Source organism: Olea europaea, chromosome 4 (genome assembly GCF_002742605.1).
Source record: "Olea europaea var. sylvestris chromosome 4, O_europaea_v1, whole genome shotgun sequence".
In the NCBI taxonomy this organism is placed as follows: domain Eukaryota; kingdom Viridiplantae; phylum Streptophyta; class Magnoliopsida; order Lamiales; family Oleaceae; genus Olea; species Olea europaea.
The window spans coordinates 14,602,565-14,623,907 of NC_036240.1; the positions used below are offsets into that span (position 1 = coordinate 14,602,565).

Genomic DNA, 21,343 nt, shown 5'->3' on the forward strand with positions numbered 1-21,343 from the left:
GTGGATTCCCTCTCTCTCTCTCTCTCTCTCTCTCTCTCTCTCTCTCTCTCTCTCTCTCTCTCTCTCCACTTTAAAAAAAGGTTCGATCTACAACTTAAGATCGAGTTTATAACCTAAATCTCTCTCTCTCTCTCTCTCTCTCTCTCTCTCTCTCCACTTCAAAAAAAAAAAGGTTCGATCTACAACTTATGATCGAGTTTATAACCTAAATATCAATCATTTAAAACTGTAACAATTTTCTTTAATAGATTACCCAACTAGCAAGTTGGTCTCCAGATCTTCAATGTTAATATCCACGAGTAGATTATCTAAATTTTCAACAAATTATTGCATGAGTCAAATGTAAACATATGCCAGTTCAATTTTCCGAGCACTATCCCAAGTTAAGAAACAAAATATAGTATCATAAAGTTGGACATGTTACAGTTACACGATAATTTTGATGAGTTCCATCATTGAGCACTGATCGGGTAATTATAATCGAAGGGTGATGATCACTTTTCTCTTTTTAAACATTGAGGACAAACTTCGCCCTCATTAATTTTAATCCTTGGGATAGTATTTTTTTGGAGAATGGATGGCTGAAAATGAAGGAAATTTTTTCAATTTACGTGTAATATTATTTTATGAAAGATTGTGTGGTTGAAAAATAAGAAAAAAAATAAAATTTAATTTAATGGGTGCCAAAATGGGGCTTATTACTCTAACTATAAATTGGGGTTCAACAGTGCAATTTTCCTTAATGTATATTCTAAAGAATCCTAAGCATTTTGCCCACTTTCGTCTCTCTCTAATGATTGGTCCATTATTAAAGTTTTCACGATATGACAAAACTTTTCATAAAAGTAAATGAAATATATATTTAAAAAGAGAATTTTTAAAAATGGTCAATTAGATACTTATCAACTGAAAAGTGTGTAATTTTGATAACTCTTATAGAAACGACCAAATTTCATATGAAACTATCTTTTAAACCCTTAATGAAAAATGAAGCAATTTTTATTTTATTTTTTTCTAATTTGTCACAAAATTCTAGAAAAAAGAAGTAGTTTACAGGAGATGCTACATTAATGCAAGGTAATACCTAATGTGTTATTTCCTTTTATTATCTATTAGGTAATGATCAATGCTTTGGGGGAAGAAACGAAAAAGAAGAAATAGAAAAGCCATTGACGATAAAAAAAAAAAAATTAACTACATAATTCTAATTTATAAGAAAATCATACATTTCATTTCAAGAAATTTAATCTCATCCGTAATTCTGGATAGAAGGTAAATTTTCTTCGAAATATTGTTTTTATTAATAAATTGTGTTTAATAGTTGTTGTTATATACATAATTTAAATGGATATCTTCCAAACAATTAGTAGATATTTGTTGTCAGATTATTTGGAGCATTTTAAAATCAAATTCATATTTATTATTTTGTGTTTTTCAAACATTGTGTCACAACCTATTTAAATAACTTTAATAGATGGATTTGCAATGATATTTATGTACTGACAATGTCATTAATGGTGGAGTTAAAATTTTGCAAAAATGGTGGTTGAAGTTAGAAAATGATAAATACATATGTAGAAGTGTCTGACCGACATATCGTTCCCGACATTTTATAAATGTTGAGAATGACACTTTAAACATAATTCTTGACGTTGTTTCAAATGTCGAGAACTATATTACAAACTTAGCGATGTTACAGAACATTTTATATTTAGCATTGACCATGTTGTTGGCGGGTAGCATGTTTATTTTATGCACTCGTGTTATCTAATCTTATTTGCATTGACGACATGCAGATATAGGATATGCAATGAGATTCATTGTATAGCATGGTAGTACATTTGTCAACATGGAGGACTAATGGAAGTGGTTTGGGAATCGCTCAACATTAATTGTTATTCGAAGTGACATTAGATATGAAGAACTCATTAATAAATTATTTGAAAAGCTTGATCTTGACAAAATGAAATTTCAAATCTATCTGAAATTTAAAGTTCTGAACATAAATGTACTTCATGTTGATGTAGTCGACGACGAGGATTTGCAATGGTGCACGGACAAGACATGAAAGGCCGACGAGCACGTGAAAATTTGGACGATGCAGGGGTTATGGATACGAAGGCAAACGTGTAGGAACCCAGCGTTGACTAACACGCGCACTAGAATATTTTGTACATTCACGATAACAAGAAATTTGTCATTCATGAATAATAAAATAATCTTCAACCAAACAATATACTTTTGCATTTGCACATTGTTTAATCAATTCATTTCAAAATTTAGTTATTTGAAGAACGATGTGGTACATAAAATTAGTAGTATGATTTCAACATTATCATACAGTCACATACTGAGTTCAAAACATCAACAATTCGAAATCATATCCAGGAGCTCATAAACTGTCAAATTACATTAACTTCACTACCTCTTCAACATAAATCATATCGACGACAATTAGTTTCTTATTTGAAGTGTTCCCAAAATGACGATGTATGAAGGCATCTACATGTCCTCAACAATGAGTTGATTTTAACTCTGTTTTCAACTTCATCTCAAATGTTACCAGTTCATTAATTGGTTTGAGTTTTTTCTTGAAAAATCATGACGTTCTCATCATTTGAAAATTTGTTATCGATATCCGGATCTTATTTATCTCAACACTTGATTTCATTTATCTAGAATGAGATTTTGTTCCGATCATGAGAGTTCTATTCATTTCGTACATTTCTTAACATTTGAAGTGTTTTTCTCAACCTTAAATACCTGTTACTCTCGATAATTGATATTTCAACTATAAGGAATGACAATCTGAAAATGATAACACAATACAGGAATTGAATAACATGCTAGAACTGAAACAACCGTAATGTTTCCCCAATTGCAAATCTACATCGAATCACCGAACTTTACTATTGACCAAATATCTACCTAAGGACGATACACAAAATGACGTTGCAAATGTTTTTTCCTAATAGACACTGCTATACTCTAACAACATTTTAAACTAACTACACATTCCTTTGACATTTTTGATGACCGAGGTATGTTAAAAGAGTCCTCGTGCTAGCGTTGGGTATTTTCACCCTCAGCGATCGAGGTCAGCATAGAGGTAGAGCATTGATGTTAGGAGGATCTGTGATGGTGGCAACATCATAGATGGACTCCTAATGGAGACATCAACTTGATGTGCAGTGTGTGGTGCCCTTACTGACTTGTAATATTTGTGCTGAAAACGCATTCTTCCTTTGAAATTTTATATCTACGTGAGGAAGTCATCTACAAATATTAAAAAAACAAAATAAATAATATTAGAACCTACTAAGGAAATAAAACGCCCTAAAAAATATATGAAACCAATATAGCATTGAAAATACTTGCTATCTAATCAAATAGATAGTCATAAAGCATAGTTACAGATTCAACAAAATGTAAGAAATTTAAATTCTAACCATTTCTAAAAAAGATGTAAGATTTATAAAAGAACATGGTTTATAATCTTTATGTCTATTTCAAGCTTCAATCTGCCCTGGTACTTAAAACAACAAGCTATAAATAAAAGGCAGAATCTTAGTATTGACAGAGGTTGAGAAACACCAAGCTCCTAAATATGGATGTTAATATTGATAGATCTATCTCCCATATAAGATTAGACGTACACTTCATTTGTTGCTTTTTGATAAGTATATTTCATACACTTATTTGGACCTAAAATATAGATATTTAATAGTTTTTTTAAGTAACTAGGATAATTTATTATAAATTTCATTTATTAGGTAAAACTCGATGTTTGAAAGTGGAATTGAAAGAAAAAACAAAAAAAGGAAAAGTTTAGAGTTAGTTGATTCGGATCATAAGACGATACTTTGAAGATTTCTATAAGTCAATTGGATGCAATTAGAAGTCGAAAAGGAATGGAATATGATTAAAATATTATATCAAATCAATTTCCAAGTTGTATAAATTATATTCCAGATTTTTAGCCTAAGATTGAGATTCATTTTGGCATAGTAAACATCCAATTAGAAAAGTTGTATTGTATAAAAGTTGCGATCCTTTGAATTAGCTTTCCAACTCAATTTGAATTATCTTAATCGGATATCGAGAGATAAAGTTATGATCGAAATACTAACTATTATGTAGAGATAAAAATATGAGCCTGCGAATGTAATTTTTGTTATTCGATTAAAACTCTTTTGAAAATCAATTTGGATGTGATTTTCAACCAATTTTTGACTCCTACAAATACCTAATAGCAGAATACATTAGCAAAACTCTCCTATACATATTATACTCAAATATTCATCAATTATTATCATCAAATGAGAAAAATTCATAGTTTTTGTGAGAGAATTAAAGTGTTTTGTAAGAATTCAATCAAGTGAAGATTCATACTTAATCTTTGGGCAAAGAAGAGAAAGCACAAGTGAAGATTAATCAAGAAACCATTGAAGAGATTTAAGATTGCAAGATTCATTTTTATCTTCTAAAATTATGCAAAATTTAAGTTATGTCGCTTCACTTAAATATGATTTCTTGTAATTTCGATATATTGAGCTAATTTTATACATTGTTAGAATGAGATGAACACTTGTTATGATATTTTTTATTTTTAATTAATTATTTTGACTTTAATTTGGTTTGATTTGTAAATGCTTATTATAGTTTTTGTCATTCTTTTCAATTGTTTGATCACCAGTTAAATTGTTAGTAAATTTTATTGTTATTGAGAGAGACAATAGGATTTAAGTACAATATAATAAACATTGTAAGGTTCGATAGAGAATAACGATATACCTATATACTTTATATGGTTTCAATAGATGTTCTTGTACTTGTTAATGCATTTATCATGTTTATATCTTTCATCAAGAGATAGAAGGGTCACATGAGAGGAATATATTTGATCGCTATCGAGAGAGGCTTTCAATTAAATTAGAAACATTGAGCAACATGAATAATTTCAAATTGTCACTTTAACTATTACACTAAAAATGAAATAACAATGGGGATTCGACATCTTAGGAATGCATCTCATATATTTGAAAAACATATTTACATGCTTTCACTAGTTTAATTTATAATTTATGGAATAATAAAAATCACAAAGCTTGTTTGTTATTTGATTATAGTTGCAGTTAATTTTTACTTGGACAAACACATAGTTCTTGCGGGTTCGACACTCTATTCACTACATTATTATTTGTTCACGATCCCTTGCACTTGCGAAAAATGAAATGGTCACTTCTCAGCATTCAAATTCAACAGTGTTATCATTTGTAAGGTGGAGTGTTCAAATTCAATTGTAAAACAAAAAATAGGAAGATATATGTACTTTAATAATTACGAAGATCCAAACTAACCAAGCCAATATTACCTTATTGTTTGTTAAAACATAATTTTAAAGAGGACTAACATAAACTTCATAATCTCCAATTTGATGATCTACTGATCAAGTTAAGTTTAACATATCGAGCATTTAACAAATCAAGTTAGTTTAAAAAATTAATTAAATGAAGACAATAGTTATAGTAATGGATGTTTCAAGAAGTTTTATAAACAATAATTCTTTAATTTTTAACTTAAAGAAGAAAAAAAGACTGATCAACAATCTCAAGTATAAAACACTCTCCCACCCCACTCCCAACAAATCAATCTTGAGCGGTAAAGAAGGAGCAAAGAAAATAAAGAATTAATTGCAGAGAACAAGGAAGAAGATGTTGTGCTTGGAGCTAACGAGTTTATATCGCAATGGGAGGATTAAGAGACATATACATATAGTTGTTAGATTCATTATCCAATCCAAACCCATCTCTGAGAACCCAAAAAGCTATGAAAATCCATGAAAAAAATGTAAATAGTGAGAATCCCTCATTTATGCAACACACTCCAACACATAAGTTCCAAAAAACTTCTTCCAACGAATCCACCAATTGCACAAAACTTCAATACCACATGTAAATATGCCATGGAAGAAGGAAAAAAAAAATGTTTAGGACAAAATAGTGAAAATCTGACTGAGAGAGGAGAAGAAGAGGAAACTAAGGCAGAAATTGACTACGGTTTAACAGACAAAACGCACACCACAAGTAGAGATGATGATCGATGCAGTGATTCAGACAATTGAGGTGTAACGACCGATGAAAAATGAAGAAGGTGCTGTAGGGTTTCAGTGAGAGAATAATAAGAGATTATGTATGTGTGGTTGAGGGAGTAAGTTTAGATTTATTTCAATATTTTGGCTCATACGAGTCAGGTACGAAAATGGTTGAGTAGGTTAATTATTTTTCCATATTGGCTGCAAACAGGGAGTTTAGGTCAGGTTCGATCAACCTATAAACCGACCCATAAAAAAACCTAACTAATAATAATACATAAAAAGTAAAAATTAGTGTTTTAAGTGGGAAAAATAGCATTTATTGTAATTTGACATGTGTACTTTTTGAAATAAGTAGGATATGTCATGTGTCAATTTTTTATTGGTCAACACAATTTGAAGTCGTGTGAAAAAATTTGTCTCCGCTATGAAATTAGAAATTGACAATAAGAGCATTTTGGTCCAAATTTTTGTAAAATGGATATTGAACAATTTTGGACATTTTTGCAAATGAATATGTGAAAGTGAACATCTCTTATAGTCTCCTCTAGTTTAAAAATTGATAAAAGTTATGATTTCTTAACATAAATTCCATTCTAAATTGGACTAATAATAAATAAATTTTTTAATTTGCTTCTTATTATGCTTCGCTAAATATTCGTACTCACATAATGACTACTAGTTCGTATTGGTAAAGGATCGAATTGCATTACAAGCAACATCACATTGTAGATATCATGTTAGCCTCGGTATTTTGAAAAGTGGACTAGCTATCAACTCATAATAGATAAACGATCATAAAGAAGTAAAACTGATATATAAATGATATTTTAAGTTAAAAAGTAATTCTAATCGAATGATGCATGTTCTATTGTTAAAGGTATAGCATATGAAAAGTGGACCAGTTATCAACTCATAATAGATAAACGGCCATAAAGAAGTAAAACTGATATATAAATGATATTTAGGTTGAAAAGTAATTCTAATCGAATGATGCATGTTCTATTGTTTAAGGTATAGCATATGAAAAGTGGACCAGTTATCAACTCATAATAGATAAACGGCCATAAAGAAGTAAAACTGATATATAAATGATATTTAGGTTGAAAAGTAATTCTAATCGAACGATGTATATTCTATTGGTTAAGGTATAGTGGACCAGCTATCAACTCATAATAGATAAACGATCATAAAGAAGTAAAACTGATATATATATATATATATATATATATGATATTAAAGTTGAAAAGTAATTCTAGTCGAACGATGTATGTTCTATTGTTTAAGGTATAGCATATCAATTTCTTGTTTTTTATTTTTATATATATGATATTAAAGTTGAAAAGTAATTCTAGTCGAACGATGTATGTTCTATTGTTTAAGGTATAGCATATCAATTTCTTGTTTTTTTATTTTTTTTTATTTTATCAAATCCACCAATTTTGCTCAAGTTTAAAAACATTGGTTGTTGCGTGTCCAAAGGGCACAACATGCACACGATGCGACACATGATCATTCATACTCTAGCAATCATCGATCTCGAGTTAGAACATGTGCAACATGCTTTAAAATGACCAAAAGATATAATGCCACTGTTTCGTAGGGATTAAAATTAGATTTTTAGTAGATTTTGATAAATGTTGATTAAATGTGTGGTTGAAAGTTGTGAGACTTATAAAATATGTGATTAAAATTTATTGTTGACTTTGACTTAAATTAAAATTTTAATTTTAATTCCTACCAATCAATGATAATTATAATGCTAAAATTGTAAGCGAATTTCACATTATTAGCAATTAGATCAAAAAAATCGTCAAGTCACTCATATCCCACGATTGAAATTCTCGTGTGCATTGAAATTGATAATTGTTGTCACGTGGGACCTAAATTCACATGGTTAAATAAATTGGGAGCCTAAAACTTCACTTTTAAAAGTTAAGGACTTATAATCACACTATGCAAAAGGTTAGGAACCAATCCTAATTTACCCTTTTTAGTTGGCCGTTCCAATGTCGGTATCTCCATGCAGCCAAACACGTCCTTAAGAGAATCAAATATCTTAGCTGTATCCGTCCATGCAAACACACTAGTCTCCATCATTACTCTAATCTTCACTCTCTCTCTCTCTCTCTCTCTCTCTCTCAAACAGAGACACTCACTCTCTCTCTCTCTCTCTCTCTCTCTCTCTCTCTCTCTCTCAAACGGGACACACACTCTTTCTCTCTCTACTGTGTCTACCTTTCTCTCCGCCATAACTCATTTTTCACAGAGTAAAGGTGTAATGTGAGAACACAACAATACCCACAACAAACCCAATTCATTTCACACACAGCTAAGCTACATTTACTCCTCTTTTTCTCCCTCTGTACAAAAAAAAAAATGCTTACCTTCTTCTTCTTACTCCTTCTCCTCTTCTTATCCTGCACCGCCACCGGCACCACCCACAACCGCCGCATTCTCCATCAACCCTTTCAACCACAAGATTCCACACCCCCATCACAACCCCCTGTGCCCTCACCCCCTACCACCCCTAAATACCCTTTTTCTACTGCTGCTACTCCTAATAACACCCCATTTTTTCCGTCATATCCATCGCCGCCACCGCCTCCTTCACCGGCTTCTTTTGCTTCGTTTCCAGCGAATATCTCGTCACTCAATCTTCCTCAGCCGTCAAAGTCAAAATCCTCTTCATCTAAGCTCATTGTTGCTGCCGTCGCCGCCGTACTTGCCGCCGTCGCCATTGTTTCTCTTGTTGTGTTCCTCCACTTCCGCAGGCGGAGAAATCAACCTTCTAATGACTCTAAAAGCCAACGATCTGATAATTACAGTAGTGCTCGATTTAATCACGCGCCGAATAACAACCATATCCCGAAACTCCAAAGGCAGTCGCAAACTAGTTCGGAGTTTCTCTACCTGGGTACTATGGTTAATTCACATGGCGGAAGCGTTATTGATTCGCGCAATGTTTACAGTGGAAGCAGAACCAGTGATAGTAACGCTTCAAATTCACGAAAGTTGGACTCGCCGGAGCTACACCCGTTGCCGCCGTTGAAGACGCACAGTTTCCGGCATAATTACAGAAATACGGAGGCGGCATCTAGTAAAGATGAGGAAGATGAGGAGTTTTACTCTCCCAAAGGATCGTTAAATGGCAGGGAAAGCTCTATTGGTACTGGATCGGCTTCCAGGAGGGCTTTTGCAGCTGTAGAGGTGGGGAATTTTAACGGGTCTACTTCAAATTCTTCGTCCACTTACTCTTCATCGGTCACTGGTTCCGGGTTCGCATCTCCGGTTAGATCCGTGTCGTTGAGCGTCTCTCCGGCGATTAGTTTGAGCCCGAGAAATTCGATGCTCAAGTCGCCGGACTTGATCGAGATTCAGATGGTTCCGGCGCAGATGCAAACGACCATGGCGTCAGAGTCTGCTCATAGCGGTTTAGTGCTCAGGGAATCTGCATCGCCTTCTCCGCCGAGTTCATCGTCTCCGGATAGATATTCGACGAGAAGTGTGGAATCTTCGCCCAGGATATCAAATGCTTCGGATCAGAATGTGCAGTCTCCAGTAAAAATCAGTAGCCCTGTCCAGCAAAATGTGACTGTTATACCACCTCCGCCTCCGCCTCCACCTCCGCCTCCTGCAATGCATCTCTCTGTTCCAAAGCCACCTCCTGCACCTGTTTCTTTTCCACCACAGGCTCCACCACCTCCACCCAGTAAACTCTGGGAGAGTCCGAGGACTCCATCTCCGCCTGCTAAAAAGCAGGTGTTGGGGCCACCTGTTTTCATACCACCTTTCAGACCAATTGGGATCGACACTCCTCCATTGATTTCTCCAAATGAGTTGCCTTCTAGAAATTCAGAAACTGTTTCAAATGAGAAGCAATTTTCCGATGAGTCCATGGAGAGATGCGAGGAGACGACCACTAAGCCAAAATTGAAGCCACTGCATTGGGATAAAGTAAGAGCGAGCTCTGATCGTGAAATGGTGTGGGATCAACTTCAATCCAGCTCATTTAAGTATAATTCTCAACTTTTTTTATACAATTTATTTTCTTATTTGTCAATTGAATCTTGTCGATTTACATGTGTTGTGCTGGAACTATATGCAGATTGAATGAGGAGATGATCGAGACGTTGTTCGTTGTGAATACCCCGAATCCAAATCAGAAGGAAATGGCCAAACGGCCAGTTCTTCCCTCGCCTAACCAAGACAATGGTAATCGGGTACTTGATCCAAAGAAATCGCAAAACATTGCCATTCTGTTGAGGGCACTCAATGTCACTGTAGATGAAGTTTGTGAAGCCCTTTTAGAAGGTATCCGTATAATATTATTCTAATCGTTTTCATTGCTGTTCTTCAAAGATAGATCATGTGAAGTGTTTCTTGTTATGAGCTGATCTTTGTCAATTATTATGATTTTCCATGGCATAACATGTTGATCGGGTTGTTTCAGCCCATTTGATCACGGGTATATACATTGTTTGTCATCATTGGTTAAATATAAATATGTTGATTGAGATGTTTTTGGCTTCTCCTGGAACAATGAAATAAAACCTTCATTTTTATTGGGTGGCTTTAGACCTTTGAATGTGACATTATAATAATGGGATATTTTTCTTTTGTTTCTCTTTCCATTTTCTATGTCGGGATTGCCATGTTGAAAAATTGTTGAATCTTATGGTCTGCCGATCCAATTATTCTTGTGGGTCTGTTTTTTGATCGTGATAATGACTTGGGACACACATTTTAGCACTTAAACAGTTATTGTTGCAAATTCCAAAATGAGTAGCTTACTCTTCACCTGCTTATGGATTTAGGGAGACCTCATACCTAGCTTAAATTTTACACGAGTTCCATCCTAATTCAGTATGCTCGACTGCTTTAACATAAAAGTGTCTTATAAAAATCTTCTTAACCCCTTGCGTCTCTACATTTATGCTGCTGTGCAACTATTCGGGATAAATGTCCAGTCCTTATGCTAGACTGTTTCTTTTTTATTTGTGCTGAGGATGTCTATTGTAGACCGTACTTCTAGAAATTAAAAAAATTTGCACTTGAACACAGGTAATGCAGATACTCTTGGCACTGAACTTCTAGAAAGTTTGTTGAAGATGGCTCCAACTAAGGAAGAAGAACGTAAGCTAAAAGAATACAAAGATGATTCTCCAAGCAAGATTGGGGCTGCGGAGAGATTTTTGAAGGCTGTTCTTGATATACCTCATGCATTCAAAAGACTAGACGCAATGCTATACATATCCAATTTCGATTCAGAGGTTGAATACCTCAATAAGTCATTTAAAACTCTGGAGGTATCTTTTTCATCCCCCTCATCAGCTTCATGTGTGCTTTGTGATTTTTGAACATAGTGCCAGAAAACATGATTGCAAGTTTAGTTATAAGCACCAGACAACCTTGGCAAACCTTGTAAATATTAACTAGCTGAAGAAGCTTCATTGCTTTAAAAGAAATTATGTTTTCATTTGACTGTTCGGTATCAAAGAAATAGCTGATGGAAGATTATATTATAATCTGCACCACAGAGAGAATTAACGAAGAAATGTCTTTGGCACAACTTGGTTCTTAGCACTTGAAAGACTTTCTGGGAGATTAATTGACTGAAGCAAACAAGTGTTATGATTGTTGTTTCCGGCAGATTTAGACCAAAGTAATGTACTCTGTTAGCTAATTATTTATGATATTTCATGGAGTTAGGTACTTGCTTCACCTAAGATCTAAATTGCATCTCCTTGATCCCTGTGTTAGTTTTGCCCCTTATTTGGCTTGCTTCTTCACTAATACAGACAAGAAAATGGAGATAGAACATGAGTTTTGCTGTTAATGCAGGATAAAAGCTTTTCCGTTGCTTACTTTCTGTTGAATGAGTGGTTGAATTGCTTACTTTATTATTGGTTACGACCATTAGGAATTTTCTAATTTTACAGACAGCTTGTGAAGAATTGAGGACAAGCAGGATGTTCCTAAAACTTCTAGAAGCAGTTTTGAAGACCGGAAATCGCATGAATGTTGGAACAAATCGGGGTGCTGCACATGCCTTTAAGCTAGACACACTCCTCAAGCTTGTAGATGTCAAAGGAGCTGATGGGAAAACCACACTTTTGCATTTTGTTGTTCAGGAGATAATAAGAAGTGAAGGTGCCCGACTTTCTACTGGGAACAACAACGACAAGTCATCTGTAAATGATGATGCCAAGTGCAGGAAGCTTGGCCTTAAAGTCGTGTCAAGTCTCAGCTCAGAGCTCTCAAATGTCAAGAAAGCTGCTGCAATGGATGCTGAAGTGCTTAGTAGTGATGTGTTCAAGCTTTCAAAAGGAATTGGGAACATTGCAGAGATTGTAAGACTAAATGAAGCAATACCTTTACAGGAAGGTAGCAGCCATAGATTTTCCGAGTCAATGAACAGTTTCATGAAAAAAGCCGAGGAAGAGATCATAAAGATTCAAGCCCAAGAAAGTGTTTCTCTGTCTCTAGTGAAGGAAATTACGGAATACTTCCATGGAAACTCAGCCATGGAAGAGGCTCATCCTTTTCGAATCTTCATGGTCGTCAGAGACTTTTTATCGGTTCTTGATCGGGTATGCAAGGAAGTTGGAATGATAAACGAACGAACAATAGTCAGTCATGCCCACAAATTTCCAGTTCCTGTGAATCCATTGCTACAACAAGTTTCAGGTGGATTCTCTGTTAAGAGGCAAGACACTTCATCAGACGAGGAGTCGGCATCCCCTTAATATGTTACTGCTCGTTTTACATTATCATCGCTTTTTGGCCATAAGAGAATGTACCTTATGATATGGTCAGAAGGAGCGTCGCTTCCCAGTGTTAGTGCCAGCCAATTTTTTAGATGCATGTAAATTTTTACTCCCCTCCTTTTTTTTTTTTTTTTCCTGTACTTATTATTTTAAAGTCTAATTGATAGATATATATAGAAAGAAGATTCTGTTTGAAAAATTCGTATACAAGTGCGTAATTTGGAGAGGGAGAGGACGACAAGAAATTATTTATCCGAATTTCTAGTAATTTAAATGCATTCCGCCTCTAGTAGGAAAATTACTTATAAGTAATCTCATACAAACACATTTTAAGCTTAGCCAAACATGCTCAAAGAACATGCGCTATTTTCTATCTTTGAAGCTCATATTAATATGAATGCCATTTGCACAAAAAATTGAGATAATTCCGATTCAAACTCCAAATAGAATTATTACAAATAACAACTCCGTCCATTCTATAGCCCCTACGACCTTTTTCACCAGAACGTAGTCGAATGCGAAAGCAAGTGATTACAGGGAATCAGCTTCCATGCGCGCCAAAATCGTGCGTGCTTCCTCCTCTGTGGCTGGAACAACCTTCCTGATCCTAAATCCATCGTTCATAGCCTTTGCCTCGGGACGAACTGTGAATGTGAAGTAAAATCTGTTTGACACCTGCAACAAAAATGAACACTTTCATATTGCTTAATGGTCTCGGTTAAAAGATAATTGAACTTCAGTAAAATGTCTAAGCAACATTATAGAGGTTGCCTTCAGTAGGCTAATCTTCATATACAATTTGTATTTACGCCGTCCAGTTTATCGATGAAGGCTAATGCGATGCAAAGTTTCACGTACGGCAATGTCAAGAGACTGCACAAAACGTTCCTTTAACCTTATGACATGAAATATCACGTAAGAACTTCAACTTAATCCTATTTCCCATCTTAAAACCAAGATATTTTGAAAATTTACGTGGAATATTCACAATGCTAAGGAAGCTGATGCAAATTTTTTCTTCATTTTTCAAATTTGCACCTGTTTTTTGCTGTGTCACCAGCATCCCATAATTGCCATGCTAAGAAGCATAGAATCCCTTACACTCTCTCCTAGATTTAAGGGCAAGTTTCACCTTATTCCTAGAAACTAAATGATGTCACTTTTCACAAATTTCACTCTCTCTTGTATTTAACCTTCACCCCAAATGCCTCAGATCGGGCTCAACAGCCCCCATGATTATCAGTGGCAAAAGTCCTTCGAGGGATCAACTCTGTTTCTCACCAATGCCAGTTTTGAAATCAGTAATTTTTCCAAAAGACTTTCATATGGATAAACAGATTAGTTCTTATTTAATTTGCACATGGAACAAATACTCATTATGCACGGGTATTAACTGGACTGAGAAGAGTGACAAATACGATCCCTTTTCAGGCATTACATCAAGCCAATTGATAACTTACATACCTTGGACTTCATAGCTGACTTGCAGATGCTATAAAATGCAAACATGGAAGGGGTACAAATTTTATAATTATAAATTTTGAAGGGGAAAAACCAAATTCTGGACTTGGAAAATGAAGATTGAGGCACCCCAAAATTCATAGATTCGCAATAGGGAAGAGAAGTGAACACATTTGTTTATCGACCCCATACAGTCCACTAATAATCTACAGAATAAGAATGCTTCCATTTGGGCGTGCTCTGTGTATTTTAATATAATAAAATTTTGACTTCAAAAATAAAAAGAACAGGTCTTTTAATGTACCATATATACAGGTGGGACCGTGCATGCCGTTTTGCTTGCCTCACACATGCATGCTTACACTGTTGGCTAACTAATTGTATGACATGTGGTAAAGATAAGCATACCTCACTAGACCTGAGTTCAGGCCTTGTAACATGTGCAACAACTTCTATGTTAATTAGAGGCAGATCCGAGTTCTCAGATTCTGTATACAACACACATGATTTGAAACGCAAGAAATCTCCGACATCCACCTGCAACACCAACAAGCAATTGATGTGATGTTAGGGAACATGGCTTTATATCTGTAGAAAATTGTTGATCTCGTATGGACAGCTAATGCTCATTTGCAATAACCTAACAATTTTAGAGCACAGCTGGTAAATTGCACCACACCGAGCAACTAAGGAAAGATGACGAGGAATTTTTATAATTTCATTGGATTAAATTATTTCTGACAGGAATTGAGGAAGAGGGGCCCACCAACGGCCAACATTTACATACAATTGCTGCAGCTTTTAGTTGAACAAAACAGGTAGCAGATAGTGCTCTCTGCGGTGTCTAATGAGGGACTTGAATTGATAGTGACATATAACAGGATGCCAAAACTAATCTGTATTTAACTCCTATGCTTGTTTTAGATTAAGTCAAAAATCAATACTACAGCAAATCACAAAATCAAGTTGGCACAAGGAAACAGAGGAGAGAAGTTTACAATGAGGTACTCACCGGTTTCAGAAAATCAACATGATCAACTTCTAGAAAGCTTGGCATTTTGCCGGCAAAAGCATAAGCTGTTGAAAGGGCTAATTCAAATGCTCGGTGCATTAGAAATCCTCCAAAGATCCGACCATGAATGTTCCTTTGCTGTGGCTGACAAATTAGAGAGTTCTCGAGGCGGGTATTTCGGAGGAGAATGCTGTCTCTATCGGCCAATGCTGGCATGTCACAGAAGATACGTCCCTCAGCCAGTAATGCTTCAAATCTATTCATCTCTCCATTCTCAATTTCCTTTCTGTCTTCTTTGAACTTCCTTTTCCTTAGTTTATTCCTTGTTTCTGATGCTTCATAAAGCATTTTTTCCTGTTCTGTTTCTGGACTCAGTCGATTTACTGGAGCAGCTTTCCCTGTCTTGTAGTCACGGGCCACAAAAATGAAGTTGGCCGTCAGAGCAACTGATTCTGAACCATCAGTTATCTCTGTGGAGGCAAGTCTTCCTTGATTAATGCATGAATGACAATAGTGACAAGCAGTCTTATATTTTACCTCATGTTAAATTAGTTTCCAACCAACTTATAATGGAATTTAAAGACTGATAAAAACTGTGCAAGAGACAGATCAGTTAGCTAGATCACATGTTGAGAGATTGAGGATTGCTGGAAGAAATATAAGGCAAATATGAAGCCAGAACTGATAAAAAAATTACTATTGTGAGATTTCAAACTAAGATCTAGACAAAGTTTGAATAGCAGAGACGATGCTGGTGTATAGAAATTAAAGAAACACATGGGAAAATATAGTTGGATGAAGACCGTCAATGACATCGAGTTAGAATGGAAAAGCATGTCAGTTTATAAGTCATTGAGAAAATAACATTATAATAATATTCAAAAAAATTCCTGAATAATTAAAATGTATGTATAAGGACTAATCATGAAAAATCTTTGAGTTGAGCTTTAAGTTCAATTTCTTCTAGTGAAAGACAATTAGTTCTGAAGAAAATACCAGTTGGTGGCTGAGTGACTTCTAGTTGAATTTCAATAGAAGATCGGCCAACCCAAACCACAGCACCAACTATCTTCAGATCAATGTCAACACTGATGGGCTTCTTCAGCACCATTTTGTCAACAGAAGCAGTTACCAGATAGAGTGGTCTAGTCGTGCTATCAACATCGGAACAATGCTAATACACAAGAAAACGAAGATTATATGAAGGATATAACATTTTGAATAATATCTCAAATCCTATAACCATAATATAATTAATACCTTTTATAGTCCTTGCATGAATCATCAGAACAATTTTATTTGAATGAATCAGGTCTTACAAAACACAGTATTATACATTTGTTTTCTGACATTTATCAGATATAAAATTGCTTGTCGAACACAAAGAGCAACAATGTCATAGCACCACCTGGAATTATCTCAAATACAGGCTCTTGAAGACTAAATTTAAATAAATAAACACGTCCCCAGTACAGAGTTGTTCAACGCAAGCATGCAAAGGTCTTTGAAATGAAGTTTCACTGCTATTTGTTTGATGCCACTGTTAAAAATTGAATAACTTGCTGGCTAACACGTGTATTGAAGACTAAAGTTAAATAAATAATATGTAGCTAAACAACAGCTTTAACCTTTTAGACAAGTCAACATCAGCAACAGGAAGAACTCCACAATGTTGAAAAAAAAGTACTCACAGACACACAAAGATATTGAATAGTGTCCAAGATTAAGAATTAAAGACGACATCCAAATTTCATCCACGAAAAGATTGTACCTTGACTGAAATAGTTCCAGCAAGAGCATCAAGATCTTCAAGCAACTTCCCAATTCTGACCTCATTCCAAGGATCCCTATACTGCTCTCTCAGTATATAATCAGTCGAAAAGTTATACAGAATTGTCATCTTACTCTGAGATGGAGTTTTTGTCAACAATTCACTTGGTGGGGGTGCATCAAGTGGGGGATCAAGAAGTCTCTCAAATGTTTTTGACCTTGTTTCCCACAAAGCTTTTGTAACAGGCGAATGGTACATTCCAGGCCACAAACTAAGGGGTTTTCTTGTTGAATCATTCCCCTTTGGAGAACCCTCAAATGGGGAACTGAAAGTGGAAACAACAGAAATTGGGCTGGAAGGAATAGAATCATAATCCATGGATTTCTGAGAAATTCTTGAAATGGGTTTTCTTAAGCAGAATAAAAATGGGTTCTTTGAGTAATATAATTGTGCTCAAGATTTCGTATAAATAAAGCAGTAAAAATAGTGGGAAATTAGCTGCGGCATGGGAATCGTACAGAACAGTACTTGGAAGAACTGTAGATTCTCCAACTTTTGAGGGAGCTTTTTATTTTTTATTTTTTTTCCTCCACAATTCGCACGTACACAATTCTCGTGTCTGTCCAAAAGTACACGCAGAAACAAATCTTGAATTTTCCTACTCTCCAGACCTCTATTTTTCTAAGGCGAATTTACAAAAATGTCACAAAAAATGAAAATTTCAAAAGATTTGCTATTTTCACTTTATATGAGCAAAAATATCACATTTTTGGGATGCAAAATCCAAATTACCCATAATGACATATTTCTAGTAGCATTAAATGCTTGATTTGAAGGAGCATTGACTTGATGTGATCATTTAATTTCTATATATAAAACATTGAGAAATGTATTTTTTATTGATTAATATGAATTTTTGTAAATAAAAAATCACCAAAGAAATTTGAAAACGTAACATAAACAAGAAACCTACATTTTCTCCACCTTCTTCATTTTCATTGATCAAGAAGACATTTGTGTTACATTCTTCATCCATTTTGAGAGGTTAGCAATTACAAATTAATTATATTTTACTTTTATAGCTTTTCATTTGTACATGTTAAATACAACATGGGCGTATTTCATTAAAATTTTTGAAAGTATTATGCATTCATTTGTTTGGTTTTAGAATCCTTCACAAAATGTCATTATCACCATTAAGGTTTTGAGTAATTTTTTCCATTACCACTATTAAGGTCTCTTTAATGACAAGGCCCAGATGCCATTTACATTTTATCATTTGGTAGCTGGATAATAATGATCACATTTACTGTGATGTGATGAAGAAGCCTGAGAAATCCATTGCCGTCTGCTTCTTGACATTCTCGAGTTGAACTGTCGAGTTTGATATTTACAAACTGTCGAGTTAGACGTTTGAGATGTTGAACCCAACATTTACAAACTGTTGGGTTATACAATTTTACTTTCAATTCGGACACTTCAAAATGATGGAAACCCTTGATATGACATTTTTCTATTATACTGATTTACGTATTATGCAGTGTGATTTTCATGCTATTAAATGCCAACACATTGATTCTGAATTCTTACCATTGCGATCCCAACATTTCAGGTATAAGTAATCATTTGAAATTCATCGTGTCGTATAGGAAAAATTTTGTTCATGCGGATGACGAATGGAAGTGGAGAGAGGATAAAACTACTTCCATTCTAGTGCCAACAAGTATTACCGTAGTCGAACTTTTGTTAAGGTTGAAGGAGAAACTTGGTATTGTTGATCCTCGCGCTCAAATTGAATTGAAATTCAAAGTCCCTAACTTGAATATACCTCAGGCCGAAATACGCGACAATGAAGACTTAAATTAGTACATATCAATGCATAAGGAAACTGCTATTTGCGTTACTGTTTTGGAATTCGATCTCCCAAGTGTTGACATGGGGAAGGGATGCAAATTTTCAAGATCCTTCATTTGCCACAATGGATGTTCTGCAAAACGTGGAACATGATTTGGTGAATCGAATGCACAGTGTCTCAAACAATATTGCACCTGAAACACATGAGTATGATAACGGGACTGCACCATTAGATGAGAACTTAGATAACCCATCACCTAGTTTAGAAGATGCTAATTCTGTTGACGTCGATGACGAGCAGTTTTCGTCACATTTCAACGGTCCGGATGGATAAGAATTGATGAGAACTGTGAATACATCTGATCTTGCCGAAAAGGAAATATTCTTTAGCAAGAAAGAGTTGTACTCTAACAATTCGTGCACTTGCTTTGAAAGACAAGTTCCAATTTCGGGTGAGCAGGTCAAGCATGAAGATGTTAACCTTTGTATGTGCCGACAGCAACTGCAAGTGGATGTTACGTGCTTCTACTGTGAAGCAGTGTGCAATCTTTGTGATCCGTAAATTCAATAATGTTCACATACGTTCCATCGATTTTCGTAGTAATGCGTATCGACATGTGACGAGTTCTATAATTGTCGAGCACATTTTGGGAAAATTGGATAATCTGAACCAATCGCATGATCCGAGCACTATTACACGTGACATGGAACGTGAGCCCGGTGTCCAAATAAGTTACAACAATGCACATAGGGGGAGGTGACTGCTTTACACATGCTGCATGGGACACCAGATGACAGTTTTCAGAAACTATCTTCATACTATTACATCCTAGGTGAGAATAACCCGGGGACGGTAACCCACATCGAACTTGATTCGTGCAATATGTTCCATTACTTCTTCCTAACTTTTGGTGTAAACATTCGTGGTTACATGCAATACTTGAGGCTCGTTGTTTGCGTTGACGGTAGTCACTTCAAAGGTCCATACAGTGGTACACTTTTACTGGCAACTGCCCAAGATGCCAACAAACAGATTTATCCCTTAGCGTGGGAGATCGTGGGTTCTGAAACAAATAAATCTTGGATGTGGTTTATGTCTAACTTGAAAGATCTTATATGCGATTCAGATGAACTTGTATTTGTTTAGGACAGGAAAAGAAGTATCGAAAGAGCTATTACTCACGTATTTCCTTTGTCTCATCATGGTTGTTGTATGTGGCATGTGGAAAAGAACCTAATCCAGCAGCACTTTAACGCAAGTTCAATATTCCTGTTCAAACGAGCTGCTATAACTTATCGGGTCGAAGAGTTCGAACGACTAATGGGACAGATTCGTAGAGTCAACGAAATATGTTACGAGTATTTGGAGCAAGCCGATTTTTCATTCTGGTCACGAGCACTATTCGTGGGCGACTGGTACAACATCATGACAAACAACAACGCAGAATCATTGAACTCAATGCTGAGACATGCCTGTTCGTTGCCAATCACATGCTTGGTTGAGCACATTCGTAAAACAATGCAGAAGTGGTTTTACGAACGACGAACCAATGCAACCTCATGCAGTAGTATATTGTCGTCGAGGATGGAGAACGAGTTACAAACAACATTTGAAGCTGGTACTAGGCTTTGAGCCCATGAGTTGACAGACAACTTGACCCAAGTTGGAATATCCAACGATACGGAGATTGTGGACTTCTCCGACAACACATGCACCTGTCGTGAGTTTCAACTAAATCTTATGCCATGTGCTCATGCAACTCGTGCTGCTACGCTGATTCGTAAGTCATTATACGATCTATGCTCTCCGTACTATAAATCAGAATACTGGAGGGGTGCCTATATGGAAGTAATATCTCCCGTTACGCGGGAAGTGGACTGGGTTGTTCCAAATGAAATCCTAGGTACTCCTATTTTGCCACCGATTGTACGTCGCCCTCCAGGTAAACCACCCACGCGACGTAAGCGAGCTAGATACGAGTTCACTACCCAACTGAGAAAATGCACTGGATGTGGGAGAGTTGGTCATAATCGGACCACATGTTCGAACCCCACTGTATCACAAGCCACTTGAACAAGCGTGATGTGTAAAAGTGGTTGTGAAATGTAATCCCCGAAAACGTAATTTAAATAAGCATTGTACATTCCCAACTTATTTTCTGAATCTGTTATTATTATCATAGGCCAATACAAATTTGGTCGTTATGTTTCGCAAGCAAATTACCGATCATTACAGTTCCATTACCACAAACGGGATGAATACATTTTTCTTACTATAAACTTAGCCGATCATAGAAGTTCCATTTGCTTTGACTGAAAGTTTGTCGAAATGGGAAATTGATTTTCATGAGACCACAGTGAACAAGCAAAACACCAACATC

The 21,343-nt window shown here is 35.5% G+C and overlaps 3 protein-coding genes across 3 annotated transcripts; 2 read left to right on the plus strand and 1 right to left on the minus strand.

Moving 5' to 3' along the window:
* The first annotated feature begins 8,258 nt into the window (after nt 1-8,258).
* On the plus strand, nt 8,259-13,063 carry LOC111393736 (formin-like protein 1). Its single transcript, XM_023019424.1, has 4 exons — nt 8,259-10,110; nt 10,203-10,408; nt 11,159-11,403; nt 12,037-13,063. Exons 1-4 carry the CDS (start codon nt 8,474-8,476, stop codon nt 12,841-12,843), a joined length of 2,895 nt encoding a protein of 964 aa, XP_022875192.1. The 5' UTR covers nt 8,259-8,473; the 3' UTR covers nt 12,844-13,063.
* Nucleotides 13,064-13,252: 189 nt separating this feature from the next.
* On the minus strand, nt 13,253-17,662 carry LOC111393737 (acyl-coenzyme A thioesterase 9, mitochondrial). Its single transcript, XM_023019425.1, has 5 exons — nt 17,109-17,662; nt 16,334-16,511; nt 15,338-15,807; nt 14,734-14,862; nt 13,253-13,539 (listed from the first exon to the last, which is right to left on the minus strand). The coding sequence occupies exons 1-5, from the start codon at nt 17,484-17,486 to the stop codon at nt 13,396-13,398; spliced, it is 1,299 nt and encodes a 432-aa protein (XP_022875193.1). The 5' UTR covers nt 17,487-17,662; the 3' UTR covers nt 13,253-13,395.
* Nucleotides 17,663-20,283: 2,621 nt separating this feature from the next.
* On the plus strand, nt 20,284-21,036 carry LOC111393075. Its single transcript, XM_023018475.1, has 2 exons — nt 20,284-20,527; nt 20,612-21,036. The coding sequence occupies exons 1-2, from the start codon at nt 20,284-20,286 to the stop codon at nt 21,034-21,036; spliced, it is 669 nt and encodes a 222-aa protein (XP_022874243.1).
* The last annotated feature ends 307 nt before the right edge of the window (nt 21,037-21,343 follow it).

Coding starts and splice junctions, on each gene's coding strand:
- LOC111393737 (XM_023019425.1), bottom strand. CDS start 17,486: ATGGATTATGATTCTATTCCTTCCAGCCCAATTTCTGTTGTTTCCACT. Junction 15,808..16,333: donor AGTCACTCAGCCACCAACTG/GTATTTTCTTCA, acceptor TTGCCTCCACAG/AGATAACTGATGGTTCAGAA. Junction 13,540..14,733: donor CTGAACTCAGGTCTAGTGAG/GTATGCTTATCT, acceptor TTTTTGTTGCAG/GTGTCAAACAGATTTTACTT.
- LOC111393075 (XM_023018475.1), top strand. CDS start 20,284: ATGGGACAGATTCGTAGAGTCAACGAAATATGTTACGAGTATTTGGAG. Junction 20,528..20,611: donor AACCAATGCAACCTCATGCA/GTAGTATATTGT, acceptor ATGAGTTGACAG/ACAACTTGACCCAAGTTGGA.
- LOC111393736 (XM_023019424.1), top strand. CDS start 8,474: ATGCTTACCTTCTTCTTCTTACTCCTTCTCCTCTTCTTATCCTGCACC. Junction 10,111..10,202: donor CTTCAATCCAGCTCATTTAA/GTATAATTCTCA, acceptor AACTATATGCAG/ATTGAATGAGGAGATGATCG. Junction 11,404..12,036: donor AGTCATTTAAAACTCTGGAG/GTATCTTTTTCA, acceptor CTAATTTTACAG/ACAGCTTGTGAAGAATTGAG.